General features: G+C 39.3%; 1 protein-coding gene across 2 annotated transcripts in view; it reads left to right on the forward strand.

Moving 5' to 3' along the window:
• DOP1B (DOP1 leucine zipper like protein B) overlaps positions 1–14719 on the forward strand; it is a 245892-nt gene that overhangs the window by 84522 nt on the left and 146651 nt on the right. For both annotated transcript variants that reach the window (XM_033947781.1, XM_033947782.1), the window contains exon 12: positions 8284–8389. In XM_033947781.1, coding sequence (XP_033803672.1) covers positions 8284–8389 — 106 coding nt within the window. The remainder of the gene's footprint in view (positions 1–8283; positions 8390–14719) is intronic.

Genomic DNA, 14719 nt, shown 5'->3' on the forward strand with positions numbered 1-14719 from the left:
TGCGAGCGGTCGTTCAGGGTGGGGGTGCGAGCGGTCCTGCTGGGGGGGTGAATCGGGCGTCGGGCGGGGTGGGAACTATGTTTTAAAACTTTGGTATACCGCGCTCACGCATATAACGCGCGAGGGGTATGCGCGGTAGGTAAAAACGCGTATAACGCGCGCGTTATATGCGTGAAAATACGGTAATTTAATTTGGTATAATCTTTCCAATTTTGAATAATTTGTTGCATGGCGACTCCTGTTAGTATTAGTAATAGCTTATTATTATTTGCTGAAATCGGACTCTTAGTTCTCATTGCAGTGCCAAATAATATGGTGTCATATGAGAGTCCTACATAATTCTCTAGTAACTTATTAATTTGGGGCCAAATTGAATTCCAAAATGCGTTTACACAGGGACAGAAAAAGATTAAATGATCTAACGTCCCTATTTCCAATTTACAATGCCAGCATCTATTAGATCTAGTACTATCTATTTTTTGCAGGCGCGTTGGGGTCCAGAACACTCTATGTAATAAGAACAACCATGTTTGATTCATAGATGCTGACTTTGTAGATCTTAATCTCCAGGACCAAAATCGTGGCCATTGAGACTCAGAAATTGTCTGACCAATCTCAATACTCCAAATATCCCTAAGACCTGTTTTCTTTTTTTTATTTAAAAATCCGTATATCAATTTGTACCATTTTGCGGCTTGGTGACCCAAAAAATCCGCCTGGAAACATAGAACCTGTAGACTATATTGATTATTTAGATTTTTCCATTCAGGGAACCCTACCTGAATGGCCTGCTTCAATTGCATCCATTTAAAATATTGTGTTTTATTTAATCCAAATTTATTTTGCAATTGTGAAAAACTAAGCAGTGATCCTTCTGATATGACATCATTCAATGTTCGTATTCCTGCATTTATCCATTGTTTCCAGACGATTTTAAATCCGCCAATTCTGATCCTGGAGTTTATCCATATTGATTGATTTAGAGATTTAGCAATAGGTTCTGGTGACAGATTACTGATGTATCTCAATGTTTTCCAAGTGTCAAATAAAATTCTGTGGTCTTTGTATCTTTTAGGCATTGTTATAGTTATTAACTGTTCTGGATATAAAGGGAACAGGAGCCGCCATTCTAAATACAGCCAATCTGGTACATTTTCTAAAAGGTCTGGGAGGATCCAATACATACCCTGTCTTAAAATATAGGCTTGATGATACCTATAAAAATTTGGAAAATTTACCCCCCCTTCCATAATTGGTCTTTGTAATGATACTAAAGCGATTCTTGGTCTTTTCCCACACCAAACAAATTTTGTGAGAACATTGTTAAGTTTTTTATAAAATGACCCCTGAAAAAATATTGGAATCATACTCATTTGGTAACAAACCACAGGCAATATCATCATTTTAATTGTTTGAATTCTTCCCCACCAAGAAAGATGTAGTGGATTCCATTGCTCACAAATTTCTGTTATTTTTTTTAATAAAAGTTTTTCATTCTCTTTGACTGTATCTTCAATTGTATTTTTGATCATAATTCCTAAGTATTTTATTCCATCCTCTTTCCAAATAAATGAATATGGGTCAAATAATCCTTTGGTACAATGAACATTTATTGGGAGAATTTCAGATTTGTTCCAATTAATTTTATATCCAGAAAAAGTACCATATTTTTCTATTAAATTAAGTATACATGGAATAGTAGTTTCCGGTTCTCTTAAATATAATAATATATCATCTGCATATGCAGATAATTTAAATTCAAAACTGGTAAATGATATTCCCTTTATCTCCTTAGTTTTGTTTATTGCAATTAATAAAGGTTCTAGGACAATATCAAAAAGTAAAGGAGACAAAGGGCATCCTTGTCTAACTCCCCTATGCAAGTTAAATCTATTTGATAAATTATTGTTAATATATAATCTTGCTCCAGGAGAGCTATACAATGTCTGAATCATTTTAATAAAACCGGATCCTATACCAAACCATTGTAAAGCTTGGTATATAAAATTCCATTCCACTCTATCAAAGGCTTTTTCTGCATCTAAAGATATTAAAAAAGCTGGATCATTTATATTTTTTGCTAAATTTAATGAGTGGAATGCTAATCTAGTATTATTTGATGAATGTCTTTTAGCAATAAATCCTGTTTGATGTACATCAATAATGAAAGGAAGAGCTTTTGCCAATCTTAATGCTAATACTTTAGCCATTAATTTGTTATCCACATTCAATAATGAAATAGGCCTGTAATTTGATACCAGAGTAGGATCTTTGTTTGGTTTTGGTAAGACTATAATTATCGATTCTGCCATAGTACCAGAAATATTTTCATTCTTTATTTGATATTGATACAAATTTAACAGATGAGGTAATATGATATTTTGGAAAAATTTATAAAATTCAACAGTATACCCATCTCCACCTGGAGCGGATCCAACTCTAAGAGACTTCAATGCTGTTTCTAACTCTTTTAAAGATATAGGTTCTTCTAAACTTCCTTTTATATGATCTGGAATATTTGGTCCAATATATGAATTTAAAAAAGTTAATCCATCTTGTTCTTTATTTTTATAAGAATTGGAAGTATATAATTCTTTATAAAAATCAAGAAATTGTGTTATAATATCTTTTGTGTTGGTATGTGTGTTACCTTGTGTATCTTTGATTGCAATAATCTTAGATTTTCTTTTCTTTACTTTAAGAAAATTTGCTAATAATTTCCCCGCTTTATTTGAATTTCCATAATATTGTACTTGTTTATTGAAAATGTCTTTCCTCACAATTTGAGAAGAAATCTCATTATATTTAACTTTTAATTTTAATATTTCTTGTAATGTATTATTTTCCCATTTCTCAATTAATTTATTTTCTAATAATTTAATTTGTTTTCCTATTTCAAGAAATTGTTTTTTTTTTTGTTTATTAATAAATGTTGAGTATGAAATAATATTTCCTCTCATAGTTGCTTTATAAGCATCCCATAAGATCTCAGCATTAATAGTATCTGATTCATTAAATTGAAAGAATTCTTGCATTTTTATTTTAAAATCTTCAAGAAATTTTGAATCCGCTAGTAAATCATTATTAAATCTCCATATTGAATCAAAGTTTTCAACATCATAATTTTGAAGATTAATCCACACACCAGCATGATCTGAAATTATAATGGGATCAATTATTGCTTTTAGTACACGCTGCGCTATATTATTAGAAACAAATATATAATCAATTCGTGAAAAAGATTTATGGACCTGAGAACAAAAAGAAAATTCCTGTTCATTAAAATGAAGAATTCGCCATATATCTACTAAATCACAAGATAGTATCAAATTATCTAAGCCTAATGATTTCATAACTTTACTTGGTTTTTTATCCAAAATCGGATCCATTACAGCATTGAAATCCCCTGCTACTATTAAATTAGATGTAGCCAGTGGTAAAAGTAATTGTTGAATTTGTTTAAAAAACTCCATTTGATTCGTATTAGGAGCATATAAATTGAATAAATTCAGGGTTGTATTTCCCAGAACCATTTCGATATGTACCCATCTACCTAAGGGATCATAATTAATTAATTTAAAATCTGCATTACATTTTTTGTTTATTAGAACAGCCACTCCAGCTTTTTTCTTTAAAGCCGGTGCAAATAAACATTTAGAAATCCATCCTCCAGATAATTTTTTTGATTCAATTTCCGAAAGATGGGTCTCTTGAATGAAGTAAATGTCCGCATTTTGATTTTTAAGGAACGATAATAATTTCTTCTTCTTAATAGGATGATTTAAACCATTGACATTCAGCGAATACATTTTTATATCCATCTAATTAATAATTATGTTTTAACCAATATTCTATGATAATTTACAAGATTAGTTCCTAGCACATTCAATAAAAATTTATCTCCTATCCCACCCATTATTTTCCCTCCCCCCCCACCCATTATCATATTCTGATTTGGAACACGCATTGGTCATGCAAAACCTAAATCTCCATCCCAAGGCAACTAATAATTCATTATATTATTTAAAAACATATTTCTAAATTCAATACATTCTTTATACTTCCACCCTTATATAATTGAAAATTATATCCATTTAATCTATAAAATTTTATAAATTTACTGAGAATTATATATATTTGATTCATAAAATTAAATTCAATATCATGCATACATGTAATATAATATTCTTATTAAATAAACATATTACAAATATAGCTCTTATTCTCTATATATCTGTTATTCATCATGTAAATTAAATATATCCATTTTTATAAAAATATTAATATTAATAATAATGCATTTCAATCATTTTCTTAGATCATCTTCATTATAAATTAATTTGAATGAATAATTGAATAAAATATACATTTTATATCAATAAATAAGTTTTATAATAAATTCCTATTTTATTAATTATCTACCAATCAATTACTTAATTCCTTATTTTTCCATAATAAGTTAATATGACTGAATAATTGAATTAAATAAAAATTTTATAATAGACACCTATTTTATTAATTAATCCCTTCAATAATCAAATTATTTTCTTGTATATATTTCATAAAATTATAATCTTCTTACATAGAATTAAAATATTGTTTTTATAATAAATTAATATATTTCATTTTTAAGTCTTATTCTCAATATAACAATAACAAATTTTCCTTTCAATATTTTTAATGATAAATTCATTGTAAAACATTTCATTATTCATTAATCATAATAAGTTAATATGCTTATATAATTGAATAATTTTCTATTTTGATTAAAATATGTATTTTATATAAATATTTTAGTTTTATAATTTATTTATTTATATTTTAATAATTAAAATTTTTTTTTTTTTTTTTAATTAATATTAATTAATGTGGATGCTAATATTTTATTAATAATTAATTTAATAAAATAATATTATATTATTGCATCCACTATATCAATAAATTATCTTTCCAGTTAGTAACATTTCTTATGTCTTATTTTTTTTTTTTTTTTTTATTAATATTCTTCTTTATTTTCCCTTTTTTCCATCTTCTTTCTTCTTTCTTCTTTCTTCAGCTGAATTGTTCCTTTTATTCTGTTTTTTATGTAAACATAGGTTCTTTTTGTGTCAAAAATTCTTTCAGTTTTGCAGGGTCTTGAAAGTATATGGATTTATTTCCACTGGATACTCTCATAGTGGATGGATAATATATTCCATATATGTAACCTTTTTCTTTCAACTGCTGTCTGTATGTGAGGAATTGTTTTCTTATGTTTGCTGTATATTTAGCAAAATCCGGAACTAAAATCAGTTTTGATCCTTTATAATTCAAGTTTTTATTTGCTTTTGCCATTTTTAATATTTCCTGAGCATGTTGGTACCTTAAAACCTTGAATATCAAAGGTCTTGGAGCAGCCTGGTTTACTGGCTTTCTTGTGGGGATTCTGTGGGCTCTTTCAATTTCTAACGGCCATTTTGAATTGAGCTGAAGCAGTTTAGGTAAAAGATTTTCCAAGAATTGTACAGGATCTCCCCCTTCAATATTTTCAGCCAGTCCTAAAATTCTGATGTTCTTTCTTTTTCCTCGGTTTTCCATATCCACCAATTGATTTTTTAAAGCTGCTACTTCTTTTTTATCTTTATCATATTCTTGTGTGAAGGATTCAAATTTCTCCATTTTTTCTTCCATCACTGTCATTCTCAGTCTTTCGGTTTGGATCTCTTGTTTCATGTTGAGAAGTTCTTCTTTAACTTCAGAGATTTTATTGGCATTTTCAGTCAGCATCAGTTTTATTTTGAACAGTTCAGTCATAATATCGGACTTTTCAGTGAGTTCTTCAGTTTCCATCGGGAACGGCACACTCGATGGTGACAGGGGAGTTACTTTTGTTCTTTTTGCTGATATACCCGATGTTGAAGGTTTTTCAGCTTTTCCCTGCTTCATACTTGCCATTTCCGACGTTGTTTTATGTATTTTTAATAGCGATTAGACAAAGTGAAAGTTTTATTTTTATTCCGTTTGTTGCCTGGATACGGGAGCGCTGCGGTTAGGCTGCCATATCGTGCGCGCTCCACTATTGTCTGGATGCATTCTCCAGACGGGATGGACACTTCGGTCAATCTGTTTTGCAAAATTTGTTTTCCTAATGGCCAACCTTCCCTCCATCCCTCTTTTTGTTAGCTTGGAGGTCACCCATCAGTGAAGAATATGCTGCCTGCTTGTCCTGAGATAAAGCACAGTTACTTACCGTAACAGGTGTTATCCAGGGACAGCAGGCAGATATTCTTGCGTCCCACCCACCTCCCCGGGTTGGCTTCTTAGCTGGCTTATCCTAACTGGGGACCGCGTGCCTCTGTCGGGCGGGAAAGCACTCGCGCGTGCGGCCTACTAGAACTTTCAAGTTCTTAGAATGCAATCACTCTAAAATTGTCCGTACCGGGGCTCCGTCGGTGCCGTCACCCATCAGTCAAGAATATCTGCCTGCTGTCCCTGGATAATACCTGTTACGGTAAGTAATTGTGCTTTCTGGCTTATGGCAAAATGAGATGATAAAATTTCTACTGGCCTGTAAGATAGAATGGAGGGTCACATGGAGAATAAGTGACAGCACACTAAAACAGGGGAAACAAATCCACAAAAATCAAACGAGCAAAAGTGGAAATGTCCAATCAGAATGGTGCACAAAAAGTGTCTTTCAACTCACTCGGCCTGCATCAGGAGTCTTAGGAGTCTTTGGGTATCAATTGGATAAATATGCTCTAAAACACAACGATCAAACCGTTGCATATTTATCCAATTGATACCCTAAGACTCCTGATGCAGGCCGGGTGGCCGAAACATGATCATGTCGAGTCATTGAGTTACTTTGGATGAATGAGTTATTTTGGATGAATAAAGATATTTGGATTTATCAGATGAGTTGAAAGACACTTTTTGTGCACCATTCTGATTGGACATTTCCACTTTTGCTCTTGCTTGAATAAGTGACAGCACCTTGCTAGTTCCTAGCTGTGTTGATAGACTGGGGTGTTCTATAGAAAAACTGCCATAGTATGAAACATCTAAGGGGAATCGAGCCTATATAAACATGGAGACCTAGTTTTCACTCATAATTTTTTTCAGACTTTAGGATTAGATTTTGTTTTGTCTTAGGTAGGTATTTTCACTCCTGTGCTGCAATGATTGCTTTGCCATTTTTCTAGTGTGAGACAGCATCATGTGTGTTCTATGTATAGTATATTCCATGGAGCAGCAGTGATGGCCTATATGTACCAAGATTCATAGAGTCAGTTTAGAAATGGTCCCAACATTTTGTTTCACGACTGGGTCACTGACACTGGCATCATTTGGTTGAAGCAAATGTTCATCTTTTACTTGCTGCAAACCCAATTTTTCTGCTTTCAGAGTTTAATATACTGTATATACCTGAATATAAGCCGGGATAATGGGGTCCCTGTTTATATTCAGGCCAGTGCCCCCCTCTCAGACTTATTGCAGGCTGCCGCCAGGCTCTGCATCCCTTCCTGCCCTGTCCGTACCTCCTCTGCCAATCCCTGGTGGTCCAGAGGTGCAGCGGGCAGGAGCAAACTTTCCACGCTTCTGCCCCGCTGCTAACCCGGTTGGTGGCTGCCGCAAGTTATGGTTTCTTCTGCTGCTGAGCGGCACCGAGAAGGAGCGCGCTTTGGCTTCTGCTTGGTGCTGAGCGGCTTCCTGACTGGCTCCCGCGAATTCTCGCTGAGGAGAATTCATGGGAGCCAGCCAGGAAGCTGCTTGGCACCAAGCAGCAGCGCCAAAGCGTGCTCCTGCTCAGTGCCACTCAGAGGCTGAAGAAACCATAATTCACTGCAGCCACCAACCGGGTTAGCAGGGAGTGCGGAAAGCTTGCTCCTGCCTGCTGCACCTCTGGACCACTAGGCATCGGCAGAGGAGGTACGACAGACAGGGCAGGGAGGGGGTACAGGATGCAGAGTCTGCCAGGGAAGGGGGCTGGGCGCAGAACCTGACAAGGGAGGGAGGGAATGAAGGGGGCTAGGTGAAGAACCTGACAGGGGAGGGAAGGGAGGGGGCTGGGTGCAGAGCCTGACAGGGCAGGGCACTTGAATATTAAACCACCCGACTTATATTCGAGTCAACCATTTTGAGGGAAAAATGGAGGTCTTGACTTGTATGCGGATTAAACTTCTATTCTAATATATACGGTATAGAAGATTTGAACTTTCAAAAATAGCCTGGTGAAATGAAAGCAAATTGCATGTGTTTTGTATTTCTTTTTTTTTTTTTTTCTTCGTCCTGAAATCCTAGGAAGTACAAAGATTTGGAATCTCCGGCAGTGACCCATGTGAGCACACCTCCTACAGTGTCTGAACTCTGCACTTTGCTGGTGTTTCTTCTGGATGTCATCCCTTTGGTAAGCCTACTACAGCTGGTTTTCCTTGTTTATGTTCAACATTTTTTATTAATTTTTTCATATAACAACAAGTGTATCATAAAGATTCATACAATTACCTTAAGTATACACTTGATATCTCCATAACATATTGTACATACAACATATCTTATATAGTCCTTACTACAATTTTAGACATCGTATAAAATTTAATAATTTTATCAACTATTATTCAATTATGAATCCCTTTCCCTCCCCTTATTTTGTTAGTTGCACACAATATAACAATTATTATGATAATTTATTTATATTTTATGATAAAAAGAATAAACCTATCCCCCCCCCCTCTTTTATCAAATATCTTATTATGGGAAAAAATTTATATCAATCATTACAAAACTCTGTTAATGGTCCCCAATTAGGTGGCGCACTAATACGTCACCAGCCTATCGCCTCCACAAGCCGGACCACAGCCAGATGACGATCACCGTTCCTCCTGCTGCTGCCGATCTCCGTTCCTCCTTTGCCGCCCACCTCCTTCTCTTCCCGCGGGCCCGAATGGCAATTCCAGCAGCGTGTGCATCAGTCTTCACACGCTGCTTCGGGCCCTTCTACTGCCCTGATTTGCTCTGCTGCGTCTCTGATGATATCAGGGACGTGCCAGAGTAAATCAGGGCAGTAGAAGGGCCAGAAGCAGCGTGTGGAGACTGATGCAAGCGCTGCTGGAATCACCACCTTTGTAGTCCGGACCGCGGGAAGGGAAAGGGGGGGGTAGAGGAAACGCTAATGCTGCTGCACAGGGAACTGGTGGGGGGGAGGAAAATGGAGGGGGGAGGGAATGCTGCTTTGGACAGATAGACAGAGAGAGGAAGGGAAACACAAAGAAAATAAGAAAGACACAGGTGCAGGTGCACAGGGAACTGGTGTGGGGGGAGGGAAATGGAGGGGGATGGAATGCTGCTTTGGACAGACAGACAGAAGAAGAAAGACACAGGGGCAGAGAGATACACAAAAAGACAGACAGGCAAAGGGGGCCAGGGACAGAGACAGACAGAAAGGACAGCGGGAGCCGCGTCAGGAGGGGTGCGGGATGCGGCAGTGGGAACTTTTCCAATGGGTGCAACTGGGCGGCTGTCGGGAACCTCTGATCAGGGGCAGAGCAAGGTAAGAGTATCATAGGGATAAGAAGGAGGAAGGAGGATAAAAAAGGAAGGGATGCCTACTGCTGGACAGGGGGAGAAGGAAAGAGATGCTGATGGACAGGGGAGGTGAAGAAAAAGGAACGGAGGACTGATGTTGGACAGGGGGAGAAGGAAACAGGTGCTGCTGGACAGGGGGGAGATAAAACAAAGGGAGAAGGGCTGCTGCTGCATAAGGAGAGCAGTGAAGGGGTGGTGGTGGACACAGTGGAGGTAAAAGGAAGGGAAAATGGACAGGGGGAGCAGGCAAGGGGTGGTGATGGACAGCCAAGGAAAAAGAAAGGCAGAAAGAAAGAAAGCGGCTAAGGAGAGAGAGAGAAAGAAAGAAAGACAGACACACACACATATGTTCTAGCACCCATTAATGTAACGGGCTTAAAGACTAGTCTTATATATATGGCAAACTGAATTCCACCAAAAGTTGTAATTTAATCTGTCATAATTCTTCCAATTGTATGTTATTTGTTGAACTGCTACTCCAGTCAATATAAATAAAAGTTTGTTATTATTTGCCGAGATTTGACTCCGAGTTCTCATTGCAGTACCAAACAAAATCGTATCATATGTCAAGGCTACCGGATTTTCCAACATCCTATTTATTTGAGGCCAAATTGATTTCCAAAATAGTAATATGAATGGACAATAAAATAAAAGATGATCTAATGTCCCCGCTTCTAGATGACAGTGCCAGCATCTATTAGACTTAGAGCTATCAATTCTATGTAAACGAACAGGGGTCCAAAAGGCTCTATGTAAAAGAAAAAAACATGTTTGTCTCATAGATGCTGATATTGTACACCTTAACCTCCAAGACCAAAATCGTGGCCATTGAGATGCATTAATCTGATGCTTAATCTCAATGCTCCAAATGTCTCTTAGACCATTTTTTTAAATTTTATTTACAAATCCAGATATCAATTTATACCACATTGCGGCCTGGTGACACTTTAACACTTTCTGTCTTCTATTGGGAACGCAGTGCATTTTTCACATTTTTTACATTTTCTATTTTGATTTTCACATTGGTTGTTTTGTGGAGTTTTTGGACCTCCGGGGGATTTTGTGGTTTGATTTCTAAACCCGACTTTCAGTTCACTACTATTTAGGATTGATATATTTTTATAAGTGTTCTCTCGCAAGGGTCCTTTCTATTACCCCTCTGTATTTTACAATTTCCCCTTCTGGTACCTCTTTGGTAGCGTTTTTGCACTTGACTTGCACCAGCTTGTTTATTATATTATACAAACGGCATGATGATGTACGGGGCAGGATTTATTTAGATCTTTTAAGATTAAAATCTAAAGTGCTTGTCACTTCAATAAATACCTGCCCGGAGCCAATGGTCAACTCAAGGGTTTATACAGGCTCGTACTGAATAGTGCCATTAGTTTGATTGATTTTTTTTTGATTTTTTGAATTTTCTTACATATTTTGTTTGTAAGATTTAGCTGGTGATGCATTCTCTCATACCATTGTTGGTTCAGATTTATTTGGTGGGGATTGTATTTTTACAGTACCTGTTTTTAGTGCTTATATTTTGTGTATTAGTACATATCTTGGTTTTTGTCGGCCGAGTTGGTAATTATTATGTATGCCACCTTGTAACCCGTTCTGAGCTCTCTGGGGAGGACGGGACATAAATGGAATTAAATAAATAAATAATTATATTTCAGAGTGCCTCTTACCTGTAGTTTATAATTAGCGTACGAACTCAAGAACTTTCTGATCAAAAACCTTTGTTTAAGCATAATGAGGATAATTTCATAACTGTTCAGGTGGGTAAAAAATTTGCTCTCGTATTTCTCTGGACAGATTTTAGATTTTCAAACCAGCATATAATTTTGACAGGAGTTGCCATTCAACTAATAAAGTATAACTGGAAAGATGGTACAAGGTTGAATTATTGTTTCTGGTGGCATTCAGTATGTCATGTGTTTAAAATGGAAAGAGCGTTGGCAGTTCAAAAAGGTTACTATAATAAATTTAAGGATGTGTGGGGGCCATTTTTAAATTATTATAATGAATAATTTACACTTTTCCCAATTTTAATTCTTACATGTGGATTGGGGGGGGGGTTTGGATTTCTGTTAATAATATATATGAATGATAAGATATTATATTCATGTGGTATATTTTTTGTTGTATATGGAAGTGGGAGGGGGTGGGGGTTATATTTTTTTGTTGTATGATATGGTAGATTTTCAAGTGATGTTGTATTCTAATTGTTTGATATTTACTGTACACTTGTTGTGAATTATAAAATGAATAAAGAATTAAAAAAAAAAAGATTTTCAAACCAGAAGTTTTAACATCCTTCCATTTCAACATACACTTGCTTATATGGTGCACATAAGGTTTCTGCGTATGGTTATGTGCATATGTTCAAATTATCAAATATACGAAGTCTAACAATAAAGTTTACGAACTCATTCTAGGAAAAGTGCTACATACCTCACTGCTGAATATCATTATTCTCACCTTCAAAGTACCGTATTTTCACGCAGATAACGCGCACCCGTGTAAAACGCGCACACGGGTATAGCGCGCAGAAACCACGATTTTATGTACAAAAACTTTTGTATACCGCGCTCACGGGTATACCGCGCATGCTGCCTGACTGTCCTTTCGCCCGCCCCGACTCTCCTCTGGCCACCCCGACTCTCCTTTCGCCCTTCCCGACTCTCCGTGCGCTGTCCCGACTATCCGTTCACCCTCCCTGACTTTCCGTGCACTGCCCCGCCTCTCCGTGCGCTGTCCCGACTCTCCGTTCACCCTCCCTGACTTTCCGTGCACTGCCCCGACTCTCCGTGCGCTGTCCCGACTCTCCGTTCACCCTCCCTGACTTTCCGTGCACTGCCCCGCCTCTCCGTGCGCTGTCCCGACTCTCCCCCAAGAACCTCCGACCGCCCCCCCAGCCGACCCGCGACCCCCCTGGCCGACCCCCACGACACCCCCACCCGCCTTCCCCGTACCTTTGTGTAGTTGGGACAGACGGGAGCCAAACCCGCCTGTCCGGCAGGCAGCCAACGACGGAATGAGGCCGGATTGGCCCATCCGTCCCAAAGCTCCGCCTACTGGTGGGGCCTAAGGCGCGTGGGCCAATCAGAATAGGCCCTGGAGCCTTAGGTCCCACCTGGGGGCGCGGCCTGAGGCACATGGTCGGGTTGGGCCCATGTGCCTCAGGCCGCGCCCCCAGGTGGGACCTAAGGCTCCAGGGCCTATTCTGATTGGCCCACGTGCCTTAGGCCCCACCAGTAGGCGGAGCTTTGGGACGGATGGGCCAATCCGGCCTCATTCCGTCGTTGGCTGCCTACCGGACAGGCGGGTTTGGCTCCCGTCTGTCCGGCCAACTACCAAAGGTACGGGGAAGGGGGGTGGGGGTGTCGTGGGGGTCGGCCAGGGGGTCGCGGGTCGGCTGGGGGGGGCGGTCGTTGGAGGGAGGGGGGTTTGCGTCGAGGGCAGGAGGGCCTGGGATCCCTCCTGCCCGTAATGTAGTGCGGGGTGGGGGTAGGGGGTCGCCGTGGCCAGGAGGGTTTGGGCTCCCTCCTGGCCCGATATTGTCGGGGAGTTGGGGAGTCGGCCGGGCAAGAGGGCTTGGGCTCCCTCTTGCTCCGATCGTGGATGCGGGTGCGGGTGGGAGCGCGTGCGAGCGGTCGTTCGGGGTGGGGGTGCGAGCGGTCCTGCTGGGGGGGGTGAATCGGGCGTCGGGCGGGGTGGGAACTATGTAAAAAAAATTTTGTATACCGCGCTCACGCATATAACGCGCGAGGGGTATGCGCGGTAGGTTAAAACGCGTATAACGCGCGCGTTATATGCGTGAAAATACGGTACTTCCCTTGAAGTTATGCACCGATGCCAGCACCTAGTCCACCCTTCAAAGCAATTTTGAAACTCTTTTTCTGGAATGCCCATCAGAGCTGTCGTCATATTACCCTTGATGTCCTGAATGTCATCAAAATGTCTTCTTTTCAATATTTCCTTTATCTTTGGGTAAAGAAAAATCATTGGGGGGCCATATCAGGTAGGGAGGGTGCTCAAATACAGTTATTTGTTTTCTAGCTTAAAAAAACCCTCACAGATAGTGCCGACCCGTGTGAGCTGGCGTATTGTCGTGATGCAAAAGCAATGAGTTGTTGGCGTTCAGGTTGTCTTCGTCTAACTTTTTCACACAGCCTTTTCAGCACTTCCAAATAGTAAACTTGGCTAACTGTTTGTCCAGTTGGTACAAATTCATAATGAACAATCCCTCTGATATCAAAAAAGGTTAGCAAAGTTGTTTTGACTCTTGATTTAGATTGGCAGAACTTTTTTGGTCGTGGAGTAGGCTGACTTCCATTGTGCACTTTGACGCTTTGTTTCATCACCAGTGATAACACAGCCCAAAACATCGTCTTACCTCTCCAAAGGGTCTTTGCAAACTTCGACTCTCCTTTGCTTTTAGGACCATTATTGCACAAACCTTTCCCATGCCAAGATTTTCCTGTTTCTCCGTCGATGTTTACTTGGTCTGCTATGCTTCTCATAGTCAGCCGATGATTTTGACGCACAATTAGACCAATTTTTTCAAAGTTTTCATCAGTTCTGCTCGTTACTGGCCACGCTGACCTCATCAGTGACGCTTTCTCTTCCCACAGAAAAACGTTTAATGTAGTTGGACACGGCTGCTTTCTTCACGGCATTAGCTCTGTAAACTTCAACTAACCTGTCCCTGATTTCACTTCCATTCTAGTCAAGTTTAACAAGAAATTTAAAATTTGTTCGTTGCTCTCATTCAAGCTCCGACATTCTTGCAACGGCACACCAAAACACGCAACAACTTAATCGATACCAGATGTGGAGGAGTGGCTCAGTGGTTGGAGCAAATGGCGTAGTAAGGAGGGGCGGGTAGGGGGACGGTCCACCCCAGATGCTGTTTTGGTGAGGGCACAGGTACCCGTCCTCTCCATCCCCCACCCCCCTGCACCTTCTTCGCCCTCCACTGCCGTAGGAGCGTGCTGTTTCCCTTCCCCCCTTACCTCGGTGACATTCCTGGTGTGAGCAGCAACCCCGAACCTGCTGTCGTGCCAGCGTCGGCTTGTCCTCTGATGTCACTTCCTGGACCCGCAAGTTGAGGGTTGCAGCTCATGCCAGGAACGTTAGAGATATGGGGGAA

The sequence above is a fragment of the Geotrypetes seraphini genome, chromosome 6, assembly GCF_902459505.1.
Source record: "Geotrypetes seraphini chromosome 6, aGeoSer1.1, whole genome shotgun sequence".
NCBI classification, from domain to species: domain Eukaryota; kingdom Metazoa; phylum Chordata; class Amphibia; order Gymnophiona; family Dermophiidae; genus Geotrypetes; species Geotrypetes seraphini.